The sequence below is a fragment of the Lutjanus erythropterus genome, chromosome 5, assembly GCF_056507025.1.
Source record: "Lutjanus erythropterus isolate fLutEry1 chromosome 5, fLutEry1.hap2, whole genome shotgun sequence".
Classification (NCBI taxonomy): Eukaryota; Metazoa; Chordata; class Actinopteri; order Lutjaniformes; family Lutjanidae; genus Lutjanus; species Lutjanus erythropterus.
Genome location: NC_139321.1, coordinates 20,189,766 through 20,211,687, shown reverse-complemented (window position 1 = coordinate 20,211,687; position 21,922 = coordinate 20,189,766). Strand labels below are relative to the sequence as shown.

Here is a 21,922-nt window from a genome sequence, read left to right as displayed (position 1 = left end):
CTGGCAATCCCTGGAAATGATCCTTTTGGGGGTCGTGAGCCCCAGGTTAAGAACCAATGTTTTAGGTCAGTTCTGACGTTGATGTTTTAGTACTTAAGTAACTGATTGTGATGTCAATTCAAAATTATAATTATATATTCTGATTTAGATTTTTCCATCAGAATCAGAAAAACCTCATCTTACATGAACAGTTTGGCAAAAAAGTGCAAATTTGCATAAGTGGCAATGTACTAATTCCTTCATTGTGTGATTATCATGTTAATGATAGTTGGTATGATTGATTTTTTTAATATATTTGTCCTGGCCAGAAGGTTTCAGTGTCAACAGTCTGAGGGCCGGAGTTGGAATGAATTATAAAGGGGCTGCAAAGGCTCCTGGGTGATGAGAGTTATCTTATGTCAAAATGCCTGTGTGTAGAGATGTGATAATGAGGTTGGCTGCCGGGCTTTCCTGCATACACAGTTACGTGCTCAGAAATGGACAGTGCTATGACTATTTCAGCACCGAGGTATCCCGAGGGCCCCCACCTGCTCCACCACCTGCCCTTTTAATTCAAGGGGTTCAAACAGTGGGTGGGGAGCATCGCCAGATGTTAGAGTCCTCCTACAGCAGAGAAATTCAGCTGTCATCAATGAGGGTGATCAGAGTCCACATACTGGTGATATGCTGACAATGAATTTATATCAGCCAGCCACTGTTATGTCATCAGAAAACTTAAAAAGCGTCAGTTTGTCAGTATCGCTGCAGTGTGAAATCAGAGTGAGAAATAAGACACTTCCCTTTGGGACTGACGACATGTTGTGGCCTATCCTGCACGAAGTTTTTAAACCATGACAGTATTGGGTTGACCTATAGTCCAAAGACGCGTTTAAATAAAGTGTTTATGTTATGTGTGTGTACAATTTACAGGATTAATTGGCAGAATATGGCAGGAATGCAATATAATATTAAGAATTGTTCTGTTTTTAATACCTGAAAATAAGCTGTTTATATGTATATATAAGGTGTGGGTCTTCCATGAAGTACAGTAGCCCAGTATGGACAAACCAACCACAGAAAAAATAAAAACAAATTAAAACCCTTGTGTGGGAATTAAAGATACTGTCAGGGACCAAGCAGTGAAGCAAAGAGGAAAACAGGAATTTGTTTAAAAAAAAAAAAGGGTTTTTTTATTTACCCAAAAAATGCAAAACAATATAAACCAAGAACTTAATAACTAGGCCTATAAAAGAGGTTAACAGAATATAACAGACTCAAAATAACAGCAACAAAACAAGGTGTTAACTGAACAAACTGACCTAACAAAATGAAACATGAGGGAACATGTATACTGGCTTAGCCAAACCAAATAACACAAAAGGGGAAAACAAAATGGGTATCTACTAAAACTAATACACAGAAAAAACTAACTAAACCCAAACCCCCCTCTGACATGGCTGGAGATGGTACGGCCTGATGAGCCGATTTAACAGGTTCCACCCCTGTGCCACACCTTTTGCCTGTCCAGGAGGAAACCACCCCCACCAGCATGGTAACTCAAAAGAAGACAAAGAAAAATGATTAATACAACAGAAAATTACTCAATTTAACCTTACAGTGTGAAAATGTGTGCACTCCATTTAAACAGTGTAAAGCTAAAGGAAAATAAAGAAATTATAACTCAAATAAACTGTAGCGTGGACCTGAATTGTTTGGGGCGTGGTTGACTGCAAATTAAATCAACCTGCGCATTGAACAAAGGAGTGAGGTGAGTGTGTGCATGGCTTTACCCTCGACTGTCCATTTGTGTGGCCTTTGCCATCACAGATACCCAAACTTTGTCTCAGTATCTGGTTTCCAGTTTCATAGGCACACTGATTCGTTTCATGAAGACTATGCCTCTGGAAAAGCATTTTGACGCTGGAAAAAGGGAAACAATGCATGTATGAGTAATAAACACTCAGCACATGTTTTATGAACTGTTACAAGCAGCTCATATACAATGATAAGATTATTGACAGCAAATATTCAGTCATTCTGTCATATGATAACATGGTAAATTAATACACACAAACCATTATAAATGATAGTGTTACTATAAATCATATATCGTTAAGTTGTTCCAGTTGAATCATTATAGTCATTTTCCATTACAGGCCTGTTCTGTCATCTATAAATCAAAGAGAAAAGTTACGCTTTGCACCATTTAGCTGTTTGGTTATCCACTTCCTGTTTTAAGTCTCACTCAACTCAAAAATATATTTTGCATCTTAGGTTGTTTGTTTGATGTTTGAGCGTCACTGTACAGAATGATGTATGTGCAGAGTTTAATAGTACTTCAGTCCACAAACAATGGGCTTTTCACTCAAGGATACATCGTGTGTCCAGTATGAAGTTTTGAAATGAACAATATTTGCATATTTAAACATTCTGGACTTTTCAATGTGGTAGGAGTGGATGTTGAAAAAACATGTAGTTGTTGGTGTTGTGGTTTATTCAACTGGGAGTCCTGGCATGTTACTATGTTGGTAGGATGAGTGTTGCATAGTGTTTTTTTTCCTGTCATATAATCTCTAATAACGATGTCCAGGTGTTGTTATTAGCGCTCTCCAGTGGACGAGCAGCGACACTGACATTCACATCCATCGCTTTGATTGAGAAACAGCTGATCTCAGTAGATCTGCCATCTGCCACTGTGGCCTGTTACACCATTACTGCGGGGCATGGAGCCCTCTACAGGGGATGATCTACTGCAGCCTATATGTTTTACACGCCTTTAGAATTGCAGCATAATTATGCCTAAAAAGGAAGCAATATACATTTTCAAATACTCGAGATTATACGTTCAAACTCCTCTAGGAATATGTAAAATGTGCAAATAACAGTAAATGTCACAATTTAAATTCTCCTTTCACAGTCCTGAGTTTTTATACACATTAAAGTCCAGAACTACCAGAAACATTACAGAGATTAAAAAAAAACAAAACAAAAGAAAACAAAACTTTGTTATACAGAGTAGCTTTTGAACTCCAAGTCTCAGCCCCACCCGGGCATCCCTCATCGCTCCCTCCTCCTCCTCCTCTTCCTCCTCCTCCTCCCCCTCCTCCTCCACAGAGCCGCTCCGCTGACCGTCGCTCCCCGTGACGCCTCGACCGGAGTCACAGTACACGGACACCGGCTACACCGCCCTCACACCGCAGCAAAGAGCTTGTTTTCCGCATAGAGTTGAGACCTACCGATGGGAACCTTGGTGCCGTCTCCATCTCCGTGTGCGCACTGTAGTCTCCAGCTGAACAGCCGATAGTAAGAGGAGGCTGCAGGAGCGCTCAGTCGGACACCATGAAGTTGGCGGTCCTCCTCCTCCTGGTGTCGGTGTCCTGTCCGGCGTCCCTCGCTGCCAACATCCCCGGTAAGAAAACTCTGATGTGTCTTTTCTAATTATTTTTCAGTATCCACTACGATGTGGTTTCTGTTTAGAGAAGAGGATCAGCACAGACAGACCATGTGCTGCAACATTCATCTCTGATTAAAACTGAAATCAGCTCCGCATTTAACCTCTGATGACCTCGCCAGCCAAAAAGTACAACACCCTCAGTCGCTGATCGTCCAAAAGTAGTCCGCTGTTGTTCATTAACGGCAATTTTTCTTTCAGAATTCGTGTTTATCACGTCCATCATATCTCATTTCATGTCTGTCATTCAAAATATGGAAGAAGCTAACGATGAAAATTTAAAGGTTCCTGAGAGCTGCTCAACTTACCTCTGATATTTGGAGGGGGAGCCATCAAAACAACACACTTGTGGGCTGGATTTGTAATTGCAATGACAATAATGCAATGGAAATTAGAGCCCAACCAATACTGGATTTTTGGAGTCAATACCAATACCAATATTATTATTATATAGAGCATCGAATATACATAAACATTATTTTCAGTGGTCACTCAAAACATTGTTTCAGTGTTATTTAAGTCACCTTGCACTTTGATTCCCAGAGAGACATTTTTCATAATGCCTCTCAGATATGTTTAGTAAATATGACAATAAATGGTTTTGATTTATGGTGATGGTTTGAAATGTGGTTATCAAATCCCTGTGACAAAGATTTGTAATGGAGACAGGATATTTTACAGTTCAATATTAAACTTTATGTTCCAAAATTACATCAGATCGCTGAAACAGTAAACTTTCACCTATGTTTTTATGCCAGACGCTATTTGCACCCAGAGTGGAATAGCCAGTGTTCCTATGGTGTGTATATAGCCTAGCACAGCAGAGACAAGCTCCCTGGTTTCCATAACCAACAAAGCTATTTGCACTCAGGGTGTAAATGGCCAATGTGGCCATTTACACCTGCATGGCAGAGACAAACCATGATCTTTTCCTAAAACTAACCAAGTAGTTTTGTTACCTAAACCCAACCAAACTTGAGATAAACTTGCTGTTTAGCCATGTGTTTGCCTTCATGAATGTGTAGCATTCATTTCTGAGGACATGTGCAATCATTGCTCCAAATGGACGCTGGATACGCGAGACAGCCATGATGCATATGCAAATATATAGCCAAAAGAACGTATGTCTCCAGGTTAAGTATAAAAATGTAGTTAACACTGGCCTCTAATTTGATACTAGTCTAAAATCCTCCTCCGCCATGGGAGAGCGAGGTTCAAGTCCTATGCTTAATCCATTCACCCTCTGCAGCCTCTTGCTAACACCAAGGTTCATATTGACGCATATCGAACAACATATATGCCAACTGCCATATAGATGAATCTAGCTCTAATAGGCCAATATTGGGCTGATAATATCTATTGGAAATATACTATTTGGAACATTGTAACTGTAATCAGTTGATATCAGAGTTATTCCACCTCAGGTCCACTGCACTCCTGCATCAACCAGATGAGTTAATGTTGACTTTATCTAATGTTGACTTTTTTGTGTGTCACACGGGACACAAACTCAGGCCTCTGAGAGAAAGTCCCATGTTAGATTGCTGCATCCATCCATCCCACAACTAGATGAGATTTTAAGCAGCACAGTTGAGCAGTAATGTGTCAGGGCCCAGTTCTGTTTGTCCCGAAGTCCACGGGTCAGGGACACAGTCAGGAACACAGGTATTGGATGTCAGTGTCCAGCTCTCAGCGCCTCTCACTGAGAGTCCTTGAAAGCACAGACAGAGGTGATCCAATGGGATTAAAATGCCCTGTTACTGATTACAGAAGGTGGTTTTAAGCTGGCCTTACTTTACATGAGTCCAGACAGATGTGAAGCCAGAGGAGAAACCAGCAGCAGGTTAAAGGTCCACACTCCTCCTCGTTGCACACATTAGTTCTTGCACTTGATGTCCCCTGTGTCTGACATTACAGCTGTCTCTGGTCAATGTTACTGTCTCTGTCCCCCCCCAGAGACGTCATATTGCCTCAGGCGGACTGATGTGCTGACTGCCTGGCTTCTGGACAGTTATATTATCTCTGTACCCTCCCCCTCCATTTGTTACTCGGTGACGAGCTGCATCATTCACTCCTCATCCTGTCTTATAGTCCAGTGTATCTACAATACCTGCCTCTGTACACAGCTGGAGGACTGAAGTTATGATGATTCCCCAGGCGAAGAGCGCATTGCTTCTTATGGATGATGAAGGGATGTTTTATAGACTTTTGTTTGCGCCTTCTATTCTCTGTGGTATCCAGAGTATAACCATGTTTCAATAGGGTTACTGTTTATGGTGCTGACACATATTTTCAAGGTTTTAGCCATCTTTCTTCTGTGTGAAAGCTCTATTCTGAAAGCTCTCACTTGTGGGAGCACACTTACCTGAATGTCTATGTGCTGCCGCCAACCCAGCTGCAGTTTACAATCAGACTTCACCTTTACAAAAGTAGCTGAAAACTTCTCCAAAGACGTATGTAAGGGACAGTAGGCTGTTTTAAATAAAATACATGAATACAGTACCTCAAAACAGTGTTTTGAAGGTAAGTATTGTCATTTTCTCTCCCCCTTTGTTATATATATTCATTATTCAATGGACTATATTTATTATTCATTGTGATTATTAAAGCTTTACTTTATCATTACTTACTTCTGCTTCATTCAGCAGTTACTGTAACACTAAGCATTATAACAAACAGTTGTTGATCTATATTCCCTCTCTTTTTTCCAGCTAAAAACGAGTTTGTGTCCTTGGCGGAGATGGAGGACACCTTACTGAAGAACCTTTTCCAAGGCTACCAGCGCTGGGTCAGGCCCATCCAGCACGCCAACGACACTATTAAAGTACGCTTCGGACTCAAGATCTCCCAGCTGGTTGATGTGGTGAGAACACATGAAATTACAGACACAAATTACAAACACATATCCATACATTTCTGTCCTCATGAGAAGATTTGGTGTCTTATATTCCCAATCCCTCAGTCCAATAGCACATACACAACTAAGACTTTACCTTTATCTAAACCAAATCCTAACAATGTCTCCCAAACCATTGTCCCTGCTAGTGGGTCTGTCACGACAAGCACACATTGAGTTTTTCACAAAACTCTCAAAGGTCAATGACATAGAAATGTGCTCAAAAAACAAGAAAGGTACAAGATGCTCTTTCAACAAGTAGTGAAAAAAATCTTTATTCAGAGTACCTTGTACCTTTCTTCTTTTTTGACCTTTTGTGTTCCCTATCAAAGAACACCTTCATTACACTTTTTCAAACTTCTGAACATTCCAGACTTTTTCTTTCTTGAATACAGAAATGTGTATTCAAGGTTCATTTCACCCATGTCATGAAAAATATGTCAGCGACCAGATAGATATATGTAGTTAGATAAAATATGAATGTGACATGCACGGAATGGCAAAATATTTTTCCCATATTTAAGCTCATCGTGCCTCTGATCTTAAAGAACCAGTGTGGAGAATTTGGTGGCATCTCACTTTGAGTTCGGAGATTGCAAACACCTCACTCTCCCCTTCCAAGTGTGTGAGAGAAATTACAGTGGAACTACTTGAAAAAACGTGAAACACCTATCTAGAGCCAGTGTTTTGTACTGTGGGAACCTGTCTCTACAGAAGACGTCCCGCATCCTCTGTAAATATAAACATCCCATTCTAAGGTAATGAGAACACAATTCTTATTTTCAGGTCATTATACACTAATGAAAACATATTTATAAATATTATATTCCATTACTGCCATATTTTGCCAGTATTGCTTGTGTGGTCAAAGCCTGATATAGCTTATTCCTCTGGAACATAGAAACTGTTAAAATCAGATCAGTGGATCAAAACTGTTCCTTTTTTTTACAATGATAATGGGCGCTGTAATTTATTTGGAATCAATCCCACATGTATTGTTCTGCTGTCAGAAATAACAAATCTGTAAAGAGTCTCCAACAAATGAGCAGTTAACTCCATTTTGGCTTAAAGATACCTTCCACTCAAAAATGTGTTTTTCTCATGTTTACGTCCCTTAAAATGTCTGACCTTGACCTTGAATTCACATTTTTTTCCCCTTACCTGTCAGGGATTTCATCTTCCGAATGCAATGAGTGGCAATGTCTATTTACAGAAATCATGATCTGGTTACTCAAGATAATCCACAGACTCTGTTATGAGCTGTTTCATGTATTGTAGGAACTACTTTCTTCAAAGAAAGAAAGTGCTATGAGCACCATCCAGTTCCATGATATTCAAGAGAAGGCTGACACCTCTACAGCTGATGTCTCGGCAGCCCACACCAAAACAAACTAGAGGGACAAATACCACTACAGACCAGTGAAAAAAAAACAGTATTTTTGATTTTGAGGTGAGCTGTTCCTTTAAGAAACATGAAACTATAACAACAGAGAACTAAAGTTAGTTGTGGTTCGTTCTTGCTCGAGTCTTCTGTCTCAGCAGAGCCGTGTCTCTGTCCATGGTGATGAAACCAAACAGGCCACTGGCAGCTTCACAGCGAGGAGCTTTCCTTGGTCCTGAAATAGATCTGGAACACTCTCGCCATATCCACAAACACACACAGACTCTCTCTGGAGTGTTCCTTTAATATTTCAGAGGCTGGCTGTGATAGGTTGAGATGGTTTAGGTGTTCAAGAGGAGAAAACGGAGGAAGATAATGGAGGAGCCGCTCTTCTCGGCTTGAAATATTCATCTCAACCGGTTTAGATTTAACTCTTCGTTTTTCCACCTAACATGGGCGCCTGTTAAAGTAATAAATTAAACAAAAAACCTCTCATGGTTCCAAAGAGGAGAGAGATTTAGGTTGGTGATCGGTTTTACTTGGGAAAAGAGAGCAGGAAAGAAAGCTTAACAAGGAACACAGCAGCACAGCAGCAGCTTGGCTTCTCCATGGATGTCCCTTGGGCTGCTGCATGGCTCTGTATTAGATTATGGTTCACCTCTGCTCTATATGATCACCAAAACATCCAACTCGGTCTGACAGCTGAGGCCTGGTCTGGATATGCTGAACAGCTACATCTGTGTATATCTCTCAGTCAGGTTTATTTCATTCAAGCCTTGTGTTCTCAGTCATCTTATTTTTCAAACTTGCCTTCGGTGATGTGGAAATAAACCTGTGTTAACCACTCTCCATCTCTATATTCCTGTCTTCCTCTATTTACCCCTTGCTGCATTTATATTGCCTCGGCGTGGTTCACTGCACCCACCTCTGGTTTTATGTTTCTTTGTGTTGTTTGCTAAGGAAGCAGCAGAGGCAGGTAAATGAGATTCTGTCTGATTTCATGGAAAAGATGATTTAGTTTTACTTCCAACCAAGTCTCTCGTCTAGTCCGCTAATCAAATCTAATATTGTGATGGAAGCTGCGAGATCAGACAGTTTGTGCTGTAAACAAGTTGAATCATATACAAGCTTAAAACTTCTGTTGATTTTCTTTCTTCTTGTTAGTAGAGATAAATATATTGTACATATTGTTGATTTACATCATTTCAAAGTACCAATATTTGCGTGTTGTTTGTCATCTATGTTGATGTGTTAATTTTTTACAAGGATCTATTGGCGGAATATGGCAGAACTGGAGTATAATATTCATAATTATGTTTTCAACAGTGTAAAACCAACTGCAAATAAGAAACAACATGTTTTAGTCAACTTAAATGGTGTGTTTTGAATTTTGGTGATGTGAATCCACTTTTGTTTCAATTGTCATAATGAAATTTGCCTATAACCGACACACTGTTATCTAGCTTCTGGGTTTTTTCCCCCCTCAAATATTACTTTTTTGTCTGTTCTATTTGTCTGTTCTAGGATGAGAAGAACCAGCTAATGACAACCAACGTTTGGCTGTGTCAGGTGAGCAGGACACAAAAATGAACTGAGGCTATATGGTGACACTCGGTCTTGCCTTCTGTATTTGCAGAAGACGCAAGCTCATATTTATACAGTCTGCAATAGTCTGTTGAGAAGATTTGAGAAGATGTTGAGAAGTCCGTTGATATGATTTTGCAGGTTTCTTTTACAGAGAGACAGATAGCAGTCCATATACTGTAAATTGAATTCAGCACTAGTTCTTGAAGAACACTTGTTTCCATCCTGTCTGAGAAGTGTGAATATGTTTGATTGTAGGACACAGTAAAATATTTTTGTAAAGCGTTTTCAGATTGGATTAATTTTCCAGACATATAGCCACCATTATTTTGTAAACAAACAAATATTTCTTTGTTGTTCCTTTTTTTATAAGAGGTTGAATCAGAAAAGTAGACAGACAGGGGAGACACAAGATGCTGTTGTAGATGTTTTTCACTTCTTATTAAAATGCTGCTTCTTCAATTCTGATGTGGTATGCAGGTCTAATTATATTGCATCCTGTGTCCTGTGTTTATGTTGAACAGGAGTGGATTGATTACAAGCTGCGATGGAATCCGGAAAAATACGGAGGAATTACTTCCATCAGAGTTCCCTCTGAAAATATTTGGCTCCCAGACATTGTCCTTTATGAGAAGTAAGACTCTCTGATAGCCCAGGAACCAACTGACAGACTTTTATCTTAAAAGACACTCTGCCAGAATGAAGAGTACAGAAACAAAAAGTCAATGTTGTTCATTCATTTTTAAATATAATTTTTTAAATGGAGTTTCATTTTTAAGGTAATAAAATTTTCATATAGATTTTTAGGTCTAATCCTAACACATTAAAATATTATTTTGCAATACTGTAGGTCTCTCTTTCATTTTGTCAATTCATTATCAGTTTGCAATAGATTGTTAGTCTAGATAATAATATTAGTGATATTAAGACTACAAAAAACATATATGTATATATTATTTTCCTTAATTGTGGTATAAAGTGTTTCATGGTAAACTAAAATCATACTGTAAAAGATGCATAAAAAACCCTAAATCATTACAGTTCTTTTTCATGTTTCTTCAGTGCTGATGGGCGGTTTGAGGGCTCCCTGATGACCAAAGCCATTGTCAGGTACAACGGTGCCATCACCTGGACGCCGCCTGCTAGTTACAAATCTGCCTGCACGATGGATGTCACCTTCTTCCCCTTCGACCGCCAGAACTGCACCATGAAGTTTGGCTCCTGGACGTACGATGGCAACATGGTGGACCTGATTCTGATAGACAACCAGGTGGATCGGAAGGACTTCTTCGATAATGGGGAGTGGGAGATCCTCAGTGCCACTGGCGCCAAAGGGAACAGGAAGGACGGCTTGTATTCATACCCCTTCATCACGTATTCCTTCATTCTGAAGAGGCTGCCATTGTTCTACACCCTCTTCCTCATCATCCCCTGTTTGGGTTTGTCGTTCCTGACCGTCCTGGTGTTTTACCTTCCCTCAGATGAAGGAGAGAAGCTGTCACTCTCTACCTCCGTCCTAGTGTCGCTCACTGTGTTCCTCCTGGTCATAGAAGAAATCATCCCCTCCTCCTCTAAGGTGATCCCGCTCATCGGAGAGTATCTGCTGTTCATCATGATCTTTGTCACGCTCTCAATCATTGTCACCGTCTTTGTCATCAACGTGCACCACCGCTCCTCAGCCACCTACCACCCCATGTCGCCTTGGGTTCGCAATCTCTTCCTTCAGAAGCTGCCGAGGCTGCTCTGCATGCGTGGACACACCGACCGCTACCACTACCCAGAGCTGGCTCCTGAAAGTCCTGAGCTAAAGACTCGCTCAGGAGGTCGGAGAGGGGTCCAGAGGGCGAACAGCGGGGCCCACGGACAGACAACTTCTGAGGGGAAGGAGGATGAGGCCTGGGCGACCATGTTGGACAAGGCAATCTACTCAGTGCGCTACATCAGCAGACATATCCGCAAAGAGCACTTCATCCGTGAGGTGGGTTTAGCTGGATCACACTGCTTAAGAAAGATTGAAGTAAACATTAGAATAGTTGCCATCACAGGGTGGGCAAGATGACCTACAATTTTTATTTATTTAATTTTACAATATTATGGTATTACAAAAATAATGAGGAATACTTGACTCACAACATAATTCTCTCTCTTTATACTCTATTAGTAAGAAAACAAATCTTATGAAAGGAAACAAATATTTAAAAACAGATGTGTTTATTGGCTCCTAATAGAAATAAAATTGAGGTATGGGTCTACATGTGTCTTGAGAGGAGTAGCCTGTTTCATAATGTAGGTTAATTGGTAAACGGAATGAAGACAAGGGCTGGATCAGGCATCTAAGAAGTATTTGTTTGGCAGAAAACCCAAAGTATATAAATATAAGTAAAACAGTTCGTCTACCACAGGTCAAGTCTATCAGTACATCTACATACGGCAGAAACAGACACACATACCAGCTTGAGTCACACAGCAGCGGAGGCGTTTGTGTAAAACCAAAACCAGATGAGCTCGTGTTGCAGTATGAAGATCCACGAAAAGCAACATGATGTCCCACATCCTGCCTGCTACTCTGGTAACTTAACTGACTTCAAATAACATTCCCACAATTCCTCATTACTGTCTGTCAGTATTACAGCATTGGCCAAACATCGTCCAAGCCACGTGCTTGCAGATTACAACAGACTATCTTGCAAAATAAACAGTAAAGCAACATAAAAACAGCAAAACTTACATCTTCCAGTGTTGAAGATCACTCTGAAGTTCGTATTGTTCTGGCCCTCATTAAAAAAGCAGTCTGTAGTCAAATGGTAAACCTAGCACACATTTAAGAGTTTTACAGTTATTGTGGGGACATTTACATCAAAAATGAAGTTAAGCCAGTCAATCCTTGGATGATGAGAGTAATGTTCAAAGACTTTTGTCTCGGTTCTTGAAGCTGACAACAGAGGAGTTGTCCTGCTTTGCTCATAACGTTACCTTCCACATCTTCCTGGTACACAGTCACATGTTGAACTGGAGTTGCGCTGGCAAGAAAAATAGTAGTTACTGGATGTAACTCTACTTATGAATATGTGTGTAACCCTCTACCTGCACGTTATTGCAGCCACAGTAAAGCACATCAGTTGTAATATGTTAAAACATTTATCATGGTAATGACAGTATTACAAAGTCCATGTCCTGGCAGAACGTGACAGCAGTGACCGTCTCAAAACCTCCTATTTCTTCTATTTCCCAGGTGGTGCAAGACTGGAAGTTTGTGGCCCAGGTGTTGGACAGGATCTTCCTGTGGGCTTTCCTCACTGTCTCAGTGCTCGGCACGATCCTCATCTTCACTCCAGCTCTGCAGAAGTTTTTGAAAATCCTTCCTCCAGCTACAAGTGAGGACCCACCTTCAAACTAGTAGCAATAACGCATCTGTTTTACAGGCAACTGACGATCCACCTTCAAGAGCCTGCAAACCACTGAGCAAGAGGAAGCCACTACAGGAGAACTTTGACAGTTTGATTTTTAGTTGGTTAAGTTTCTTTAATGTTGTTAATGTTCCTTATGTCATGTTCTGTCTGTCCGCATTTTTCAAATTATTATGATGGCATAATATTTTGATTTTACATAAACAGCGATGAGTGAAAACTGGTGCAACATGAGTTGCTTTTCAGCTGGTCCATTAAACTACACATAGTGGCTTTAAGTAGCATGCAACTATCAGTACACTAGATTACACATGGTATTTATGCTAAAATTAAATTTAACATCAACAAATGTCTTTCAGCATCAGTGAAACAATAGGATGATCGGTTTGATTTACGTCCTTAACTCACTTCCTCATTATTGTTTTATGTTCCTAACTGACATTACCTTTCATTTTCCAGTTATTTTCCACTTGACTGAAACGAATTTCCTCGTGGATATGGTACAGTTTCAAAGAAGCTTTAAAAACAACCTTCTAAAATGATCACCATCAAGCTATTGCATCAACAATATTCAATTATTAAATTAATTTTATATTAATTTTCACAATAATAGTGATAAAGTTGTTTTTGTTAGCACCTACCTGATGCACAAAATACCTCTTAATGTAACTACTTGTTAGTAGTGTATTGTGAAAAAAAATTAATGAGGTATCAACAACATTTGAACTACCTTACACATTCATCAGAGACGCAACAAACCTTAACATGTTTGCAAAATCTTTAAAGAAGTTAGCATATGTTAGGGGAATAAAGTCATGAACTGACTGATCATATTAACCGATTGATTTTCTGTTAAATACTGTGTCTTTGTCTGTTTTGGTCGCTGCAGTTAATGAAACCATATCAAGCAACATAATATAACGTGTAACGAATAAATGAAGACTTATTCTTCTTTAAACAACACAATACTCAGAACTACAGTATTCGTATTGTTCAGGTATACTTTAATACACTAATAAAGATGTTTTAAATGGATGATGATTTGTCATAATTACTGACATTTTTGCTTCTGCTCCTCCATTCAGTGAAAATTAAGATTGTTCATAATGTAATTGATAATGTTCCATTAAAACATTGAAACAACTCAGACATACAGATGCCACAGATAACAAAGGCATAAAAAAGGAATATACTTCAACTACAGATGGAATGAGTGAAGTGACAGCACCACCCAGTGGTAAACCAGAGACATAGAACATGACACTAATACAGAACACATAACTTTTTTCCTCAAATAAGAAATAAATTCTTCTTTTCTCCTCTCGTGCATTAAAACAAATTCCATTTCCAAAAGCACAACATGCAGGATTTGTTATGGATGGATATAAACTGCAAAACATTGAATTTCTAGAAGTATCTGTTCAACATATTTTTGCTTTTGTTGATGTTTGCTGAACGAAACACTGCAGCTTTAAAAAGCACCATTTCATTTGCTTTGATTCTAACTTTTATTGAATAAAATGTGTACACTTATAAAAAAAACAGCTGTAATGGACACATTTTATTGTGAGTATTTAAAAACATATTAAGTTGTAAATGTTACACAACTGCTGTATTTAACTAATTCCAAACAATACATTTTTTTTCCCATTTTAATTTAGAAAGGAAAAAAAGAGCACATTTCATATTCAGTTGAAGCCTCATAGTCAATACAAGATTGTGGACATAATTTTCCATAAAAAACTGTTTATAAATTGTTTCTGTTGTCTTGATACTTGTCTGATATTAAGGACATTCAGTTCAACTAAAATGGACAACTGAAGTGTAGCCGAAACATGTGGACTGTTGTTTTTTAAAATAAATTCTGACAGGTATACTATCTGATGCACCTTTTTAACTGGAACAATTTTAAACTCTAATGTCAATTTAAACAGTATTTAAAGGCAAAATTAACACATTCCTTCATAAAAGTAGCTCACGGTCAAGGCTCAGAATATGGGAAATGTATTTCACCCTGTAAATCACATTAAGGTATATGTTTAAGGACTTATATCTGTCTACAATGTGATTTATCATCCCTTCAGTTTTCCTCTTCCCGTTTTTATCTGCGTCCACCCGTCTGGCTGTCCAGGTGAGCTCGTGCATTGCGCAGCATCTCCATATATAGCCTGTTGTTTTCCCTGTAACATAACCAGACAGAAGAAAATTACCAAAAGAGGATTAAAATTTTAAAGAGCTGTGAGTAATTCTTTCATTGTTATAGCATTTTTAAAAGCAAGATATAGCGCAGGGGTGGGACAAGTGTCAGGGTTCAATTTGAGTACAGATGCAGCTTCAAAAAACAAGAAGAGGTGTTAGAAAAAGAATAAATAGACTTAAAAAATGTGTTTAAACAAGTGTTATTGAGTAAGGACCTCGATAGATAATAGATAAAGTGGGGTGCATTGCCTTGTGTTATAAAGTCATGATACTGTAAGGCACATTGGATAAAAATGCCAAACAACTGGCACATGCTTTGCTGCTGATTATCTCACTCACGTAGCCACAGAGCGGTCAAACATCAGGTTACTCATGTCCATGTAGTACTGAGCATCTGTACGGAGGGCTGTCCAGTACTCGTTTGCCTGAGGAGGAAAGACGCTTTGTCATAGAAATGCCTCTTTAATATCTGAAAAGTATTCACACCGCACAGCACAGCGTTACCTGTTCCTGAATGGTGTAACCCCACTGGTTCTGAGAGTGGTGTGGATCCCAGTATCCTGACTGTCTCTTCAGCCTGATGAATTTCTTTGCCTCCTCTTCCTTCATGAACGGGGCCGCAAAGACCCCTGAACACAGTGTTAAAAACAGACAACTGGAGCTTGAGGAGCAAAGAGATGGCAAGCTGACAAACAAGAATAAGGAATAACAGGTAACAGAGTTTAATCAAGTAATAAAAAGATTCGCTAAAGAAAAAGTGTCTTAAGAAAGACACTGAATGTGTTTAATGGCTGATAAGGTCTGTAAATGATACAAATGCAGGATAAATTCAAATATATTTAGAAATAAACAGATTATATTGCTCAGTCTGAATATTCAAGTGGATTATCGCTTAAGTCTAAAATGTCACCATTTAAACAAACAATTAAACACTTTAAATAAAAACACATAGTCACTCATAAAATTGTCGGACTTACCACTTAAAAGAGCAAACAGGATCACAAACTTCATGTCTATAAAAGGTTAAACAAATAGTGTAAGTTTGAAGTTCTAATAATAAAGGTTTAATGATAAAAATACAGCACAGAAACATTAAATCATTTTAAAAGTAATTAGCAGCTGGCCTATTTTGAGAGATCTAAATTTTAGGTCAGTAAATAAGCAGTGTAGATGAAGAGTTGTAGAAATGTGGGATTTACCTGCAGTGTGAGCAGTGAGCTGATGATCAGCTGAATGTCTGAGTCTCCTCACGGCTCAGAATCTCTCGTCTGAACGTGAAAGTGAACAAGAGTTTCTTTCACAGACTTTTGACCAGGAGAGGAATGAATGGAGTCAAGCATCGGGCCGTCCACTCAAGGTAAGCACCTCTGTGGCTGCCAGAGCTCTGAATGACCATCCCAAAACACACACACACACACACACACACACACACACACACACACACACACACACACACACTGGTGCCTCCCGACAGAAACAAGTCCAGCTCTCAGAGGCGACATAAAGACGAGCCTGTCCAGACGAACAGTCTGTCGGTACTCAAACACACTGCAGAGCAAACGCATTTCTCCATTTTTTCCAGTCAACATTTTTTGAAGTTTGAGTCATAATATCACTACGGGGAGTTATTAAAAAGTTAGTATATTGATATTTAATTAATGTATTTCTTGTTGTTGTTTTGTTTGTTTATGTCTCTGGTACTTTTTGCTTTGATTTACCGTCATTAATAAATGATAAAATTATTTTACTGTTAACAAACAATGAAGTTATGATAAATAATTTACAAATACTGTAATAAAGTATTGGTAATGCTAGAATTTATGGTATTTCATTGTTAGTTTGTATTATATAAAAAAGTTTGTTATAGTTTGTTTCATAGAATCATTTTATTGTTGCACACATAACAAAGACCAACATCTTTTTACCATTCAGACACAGAAACATCTAAATAAGCATCAGATTTTGACTGTATGACATGTTTTTGTGGTCACCAAAGAATGATGTGTGTTATTCATATACAATTTTTTTTTTTATGTACATTAACATTTCTTCCACTGGGTGGAGTCCTAACCACAGTTTTAGCTGGCAGACAGTTCACAATTTCTGCCTCAGGCATTAATGAGTGACTTAAAAGACTTAAATATGAAAAAAAAAAAAAAAAAGATTTTGTGTTATTACAAAATCTATTGGAACCTGTCAATGGATCAAAAAATCAGGAGATGAAAGCAGACCTGTTCCAAAATAGATGTTTGCGAAATATTACGGTGCAGCAAATGATGGATATAAAAGTGATAAAACCTGAAGATATGAATTAAAACAGTATGTGATGCATCTAACAAGAGCAGGAATATCACCTCAGGGAGGGGAATTTAATGACTTGATAAGACCTCAAAAATTTCAAAGCCGGTCCCAGGAGTATTAATTTGGGTTCCTGCTTCTCAAGGTGCTGCATTAAAGCTCCGTCTCTTTAAAGTATGAGCAGACGAGCAGGAGGCTTCCTGTGAATTTCTTCATGTGATGTAATATTTACACTTCCACTCAAACACTGATGCACATGAAAATGACCACTTAAAAGCTGAGGTGAGGATAAGAGTTGATGCACCGAGGCAATGACTTAAAGTCCGACAGAGCAAAACTTATTAATAATGTAAACTCCATTATTTATGAAGCAGAGCATCTCTAAGTATGTGAATATAAATGCGTGAAAGTATTTCTCTGCATGTAATCGTTTGACCTCTTCTTTCTTTGATCACACATTGTTGGTGTCCTCCCGCACAACTGTGCTTTGTGTTCTGTTTGTGTTTTCAGACTGTTTGACTCTCTGTCTCACTTGTTTGCACTGCTGACCTTTTCCACAACAAACTCCTAAGTGTGCGTGAGCGGTCTGACCTTTCTTTGACGCCACCTGTGCACTGTAACGGAGACAAATGGCAGCAGACAACAGAGGACGAGCAGAGGGACCAAGATGCACTTCATCATGTGGGCAGATCTTCCAACACGTACACCTAAAAACAACAAAAAGACTCACATTAATTATTGCTTTTATACTTTTTCCAAACATAATCGGCTAAGTGGAACCTTTTTGGAGTTCTGCCTAGAACCGAACATCCCTAGAACCAAAATACCTAAAGTTATACCTACTCTTTCAGAACCCCATCAGGCAGGTTCTACAGATAACCCCCTATGGTGTAATGGATCCACCCAGAACCCTCTAGTTCTATCCAGAATCTTTCCACTCTCTAAGGCTGCAAACAAGAACACACCCAGGGGGGTTCTGGCGTGAACCTTTTAATATTCCAGGGGTTTTATCTGGGGCACACCACAGGGGTTCTGCCAAGAACCTTTTTAGATTCCAACACACCAAGGGGGTTCTACTGGGGACCATTAGGGTTTTATCTAATACACACCCAGGGCATTCTACTGTGATCCTTTTATATTCCAACAGTTCTATCTAGGACCCACCATGGGGGTTCTACCAAGAACTTTTTTAGAGCCTGAACCCTTATAGTGCTAAATTAAATTAAATTTCACCAATCCTTAAAGAACTCTTTCTTGCAGAAAGGGGTCTTTGGAAGAAAGAGGTTCCTAATGAAGGCATTAGTCTTACAAAGAACCCTTGACAAACCATTTCTTCTGAAGCAAATGGTTCTGGGTAGAACTTCATCCCTTCAGGAGGAATCCTTATTTCTAAGAGTGCAAAAACAAGAAGGCTATCATTAGTTGCTGCTTTTATAACTTTTCTAAACATAACTGGCTAAAATTCTGTCATGTGTACACACATTTCTGAAAATACCCCAAAAGACAAGCATGAATGTGCAGTTGCAGACGCAGACACACATCACACGCACACTCACACACATATAAACAAATGCAGATTCACAAAAGCATGCACACACACACACACACACACACACCTTGGGTAGCTCTGGGACCCTTGTGCTCTCTGTCACTGCAAAAGCTCTGCGTCTTCCACACATCAAAGGTAGAGACTCAGACAAAACTAAAACTCATCTGACCCCATTCTATCACACACACACACACACACGCACACACACGCACCCTGCTGGGAGAGGCGAATATTCCAAATATTTAATTTAGAAACGGGGAAAGGGGGTGAGGTGGATGTGTAACAAAATATAGGATTAAAAATTTTATACAGATCATTTGTGAAGGAGTGTTGATTGACATTAAGTCTGTCTGTCATCATCTTCGTGAGCTGGCGTTTACATACGAAATAATGTAGCTCTTCCTCTGTTTTCAGCAATTATGTATTCACTAGGTTTGTTTTGAGTAAGCAGCTGAAGAAGACAAGCGGGATGTGGGGAAAAAAGGACAGAGAGAAGAGAGATGCAGTGGTAGCCTCACAACATTGAAGTCCATTAGTAGAACACTTCTCATTTATAAAAGATATAGAATTAGCAGCTCCCCCTGGTCTTCGCGCTCTTTTCTGTGCTTAGTCTCTCTGATATTGTTCACCTCCTATCAGTGGATCGCTGCATTTAAAAATGCCAAAATATGATGCAGATTCCCTTTCTGTCCTATTTAGGGTGGGGAGATTGTAGGGTCCAGTTTAGTATCGAGAGGTATTTAGTATTGAGAAACTCAACCACTCAGGACACTCAGGATTATCTGAAGTGCAGTGTATAAGTTACAATAAAATAACTTTTGTCGCCGACCCTGTTCACAACACTACATTACTTAGCTTCATGCTGGTGCTCTTCTCTGCTTCTTCTAACTGAGGATGTGCTGCCTGCCATCTATTGTAGGTAATACACTGACAATCAATCAGTACCTCATACATTCCCACTTCAAATAATCTGATTCATCCCTTTAACTAAATCTACAAGTGTTATATTTTCTATCTGATCTTTAGTCTTTCAACAAAACAGTCTGGCTGCCACCCAAGAGTCAAACACCTGTGGTGCTTCTGAGAAGTGCTCTTTCTTTGTTGTTTCACCTGATAATTGTCAAAGAAGTGATAAAACTGAACCGAGGGCTCCGATTTAAGTCAGTCTCAAAGTTTCTGTCTGATGTTTGGCCGAAAGAGACCAGAGTCTCAGCAGTTAACAGTTTGCTGATAGAGTGATTCTACACTTTTTTTTTTTGTTAGGATTTTTGTTGTGTGAGTTTATGCATTCTTTTCTCTAGTGTGTGACAGCATGTGTTTGCAGCCACTCTGCTCTCCCCAAAGGAGCACAATGATGTTGAGAACACATGGAGGAAATATGGGGGAACGTAAAATGTATATTTATGGTGAAACAGATTCCCAGATGCACTGCGCAAACACACACAAAAAATATGTTTATCCTGCATGCATATCCAGATGTACATCCTTAAGGAGTTATAATGTAATGCAACAATTCAATAAATAGAAATGAATTACGTAAAATATCTCAATACCTTACTGGACTGTCAAAATCTGTACTTCCGTATTACATGGTTAATTATTTTATTATCTTTATCTTATTTTATTCAAGAGCTGCTACTCACTGCTCCATTGTTTTTGGTTTGCTGTTATACACTCATTGCTAAATACATCATGACATGTTTTTTTTTTGCATGTTTAGGTCATGGGTGGCTACTTTATTTTGTCATTGTCAAGTCATTAATTTCCTAATTGTATCATGGACTTTTTATTGTAGTATTGTCATACCTTGAGTTTTTGGGATCATTACATCCCTTCCTATGAATGTGACCAGTGTTCAGATGGTGCCAGCAGCTCTTCACGATTCACGCTGTCAGACATCTGTGCTTCAAAGCCTTTTTTACGTTTCAAAATTGATATGACATGGTTTTCTTGTTATGCGTGTTCTTTTGTCACACATGGCAAATCAAATCTGACACTTCCAACCGTGAGCTGCCAGATCAGACTCATCAAAGTTTATAACAAGCCTGACTTCAAATAATAAAATGACATTTGTCATGTACTGATGTTTGATTTGCATGTTTACAACTTCTGTACGTCCTGTGGGCGGGTTTGCCATGTTAAGTTCTAAAGTGGAAAATAATTCATAGTGTTTCATTTTCTTGTTTGATAATCTTTTTAGAGACCAAAGTGTGACTGTGTTACCTTTCCATTCATTAGGGAGGAGGAGACATTACATATGAAAATAATGTAACTGAAATATTGTATTGACACTGCATCTATATATAATGTACAAAGTACATTATAATGTATATTATAAATGTACTTTAATTTCCATTCACACAGTAACATGGAATGAAGAAAAAAAAAAGAAATATAAACACTAGAATTACAAAATGCATTGTCACACTAGTCTTTTTGTCTGTAAATAGGACAATACTTATGAGTAAAATGGGCTGCTATAACAAATATAATATGATATAACATATATGAAAGTGCAGCCTCAATTATAAAGACTGCAGTAATGGTGTAGGTGCTCCCAGTTGGACATGAACCAATGTAAGTTGACTGGAATTTGACCAGATAGGTTGTAGAAGGAAAGTTGCCTTTTTTTTTTTTTTTTATCATCATCCCGAATGCTTGCATATTTTGCTTTGTTATTTTTACTTTATTTACATATATATTTTTCTCAGCTTGACATGAAAGCCCTAATGTATCTCTGTCTTACCTGCATGTGTTTGACTTTCACTGACTTTTTCTGTCTGACATTTCTTTTTAAAAATGTGCAAACAGACATAAACATACCTCTTCACATCTGTGTATTACATCTGATCACAGAACAGTCCTGCTGGTTATTTCAGTACTATGGATGTCTCTTCAGTAAAGTCACTAGACTTTTTAACCAAACTTTTTTAGCTGGCCCGATATGGTTTCCTTGGTAAAATGGGGATTATTTTAATGTTACTGCCTCCTCGCTGACTAGACTTTCACCCAATGAGAGCAAGTACAAGGACGAAGGTTGTGATCAGAGGTTTGACTGAGCCCACTGGGGCTGTTGGCCCACCTACAGCAAAGACAGATATGGGATTCTGTACCAAACCACATCTAACAGCATAAATCTTCTCTGATTGAGCTCCAGACTTAGGAGACGTACACATGT

The 21,922-nt window shown here is 38.8% G+C and overlaps 2 protein-coding genes across 2 annotated transcripts; one reads left to right on the top strand and one right to left on the bottom strand.

Moving 5' to 3' along the window:
- Window positions 1–1,512: 1,512 nt before the first annotated feature.
- On the top strand, window positions 1,513–13,733 carry LOC146326728 (neuronal acetylcholine receptor subunit non-alpha-2-like). The gene is made up of 7 exons (XM_084719062.1): window positions 1,513–1,747; window positions 3,094–3,388; window positions 6,142–6,293; window positions 9,232–9,276; window positions 9,816–9,925; window positions 10,354–11,269; window positions 12,524–13,733. Exons 2-7 carry the CDS (start codon window positions 3,319–3,321, stop codon window positions 12,686–12,688), a joined length of 1,458 nt encoding a protein of 485 aa, XP_084575188.1. The 5' UTR covers window positions 1,513–1,747; window positions 3,094–3,318; the 3' UTR covers window positions 12,689–13,733.
- Window positions 13,734–14,378: 645 nt separating this feature from the next.
- On the bottom strand, window positions 14,379–16,286 carry LOC146326727 (uncharacterized protein C3orf85-like). The gene is made up of 5 exons (XM_084719061.1): window positions 16,097–16,286; window positions 15,875–15,910; window positions 15,402–15,526; window positions 15,237–15,322; window positions 14,379–14,878 (listed from the first exon to the last, which is right to left on the bottom strand). Exons 2-5 carry the CDS (start codon window positions 15,906–15,908, stop codon window positions 14,800–14,802), a joined length of 324 nt encoding a protein of 107 aa, XP_084575187.1. The 5' UTR covers window positions 15,909–15,910; window positions 16,097–16,286; the 3' UTR covers window positions 14,379–14,799.
- Between the last annotated feature and the right edge of the window lie 5,636 nt (window positions 16,287–21,922).

What these genes read in the sequence shown, in the direction of transcription:
- LOC146326728 (XM_084719062.1), top strand. Translation starts at nt 3,319, where the DNA reads ATGAAGTTGGCGGTCCTCCTCCTCCTGGTGTCGGTGTCCTGTCCGGCG. An exon ending in GACATTGTCCTTTATGAGAA is followed by an intron (nt 9,926 to 10,353) that starts GTAAGACTCTCT and finishes ATGTTTCTTCAG; the next exon opens with TGCTGATGGGCGGTTTGAGG. An exon ending in AAGAGCACTTCATCCGTGAG is followed by an intron (nt 11,270 to 12,523) that starts GTGGGTTTAGCT and finishes TCTATTTCCCAG; the next exon opens with GTGGTGCAAGACTGGAAGTT.
- LOC146326727 (XM_084719061.1), bottom strand. Translation starts at nt 15,908, where the DNA reads ATGAAGTTTGTGATCCTGTTTGCTCTTTTAAGTG. An exon ending in CCTGTTTGCTCTTTTAAGTG is followed by an intron (nt 15,527 to 15,874) that starts GTAAGTCCGACA and finishes CACTGTGTTCAG; the next exon opens with GGGTCTTTGCGGCCCCGTTC. An exon ending in GTTACACCATTCAGGAACAG is followed by an intron (nt 15,323 to 15,401) that starts GTAACGCTGTGC and finishes TTTCCTCCTCAG; the next exon opens with GCAAACGAGTACTGGACAGC.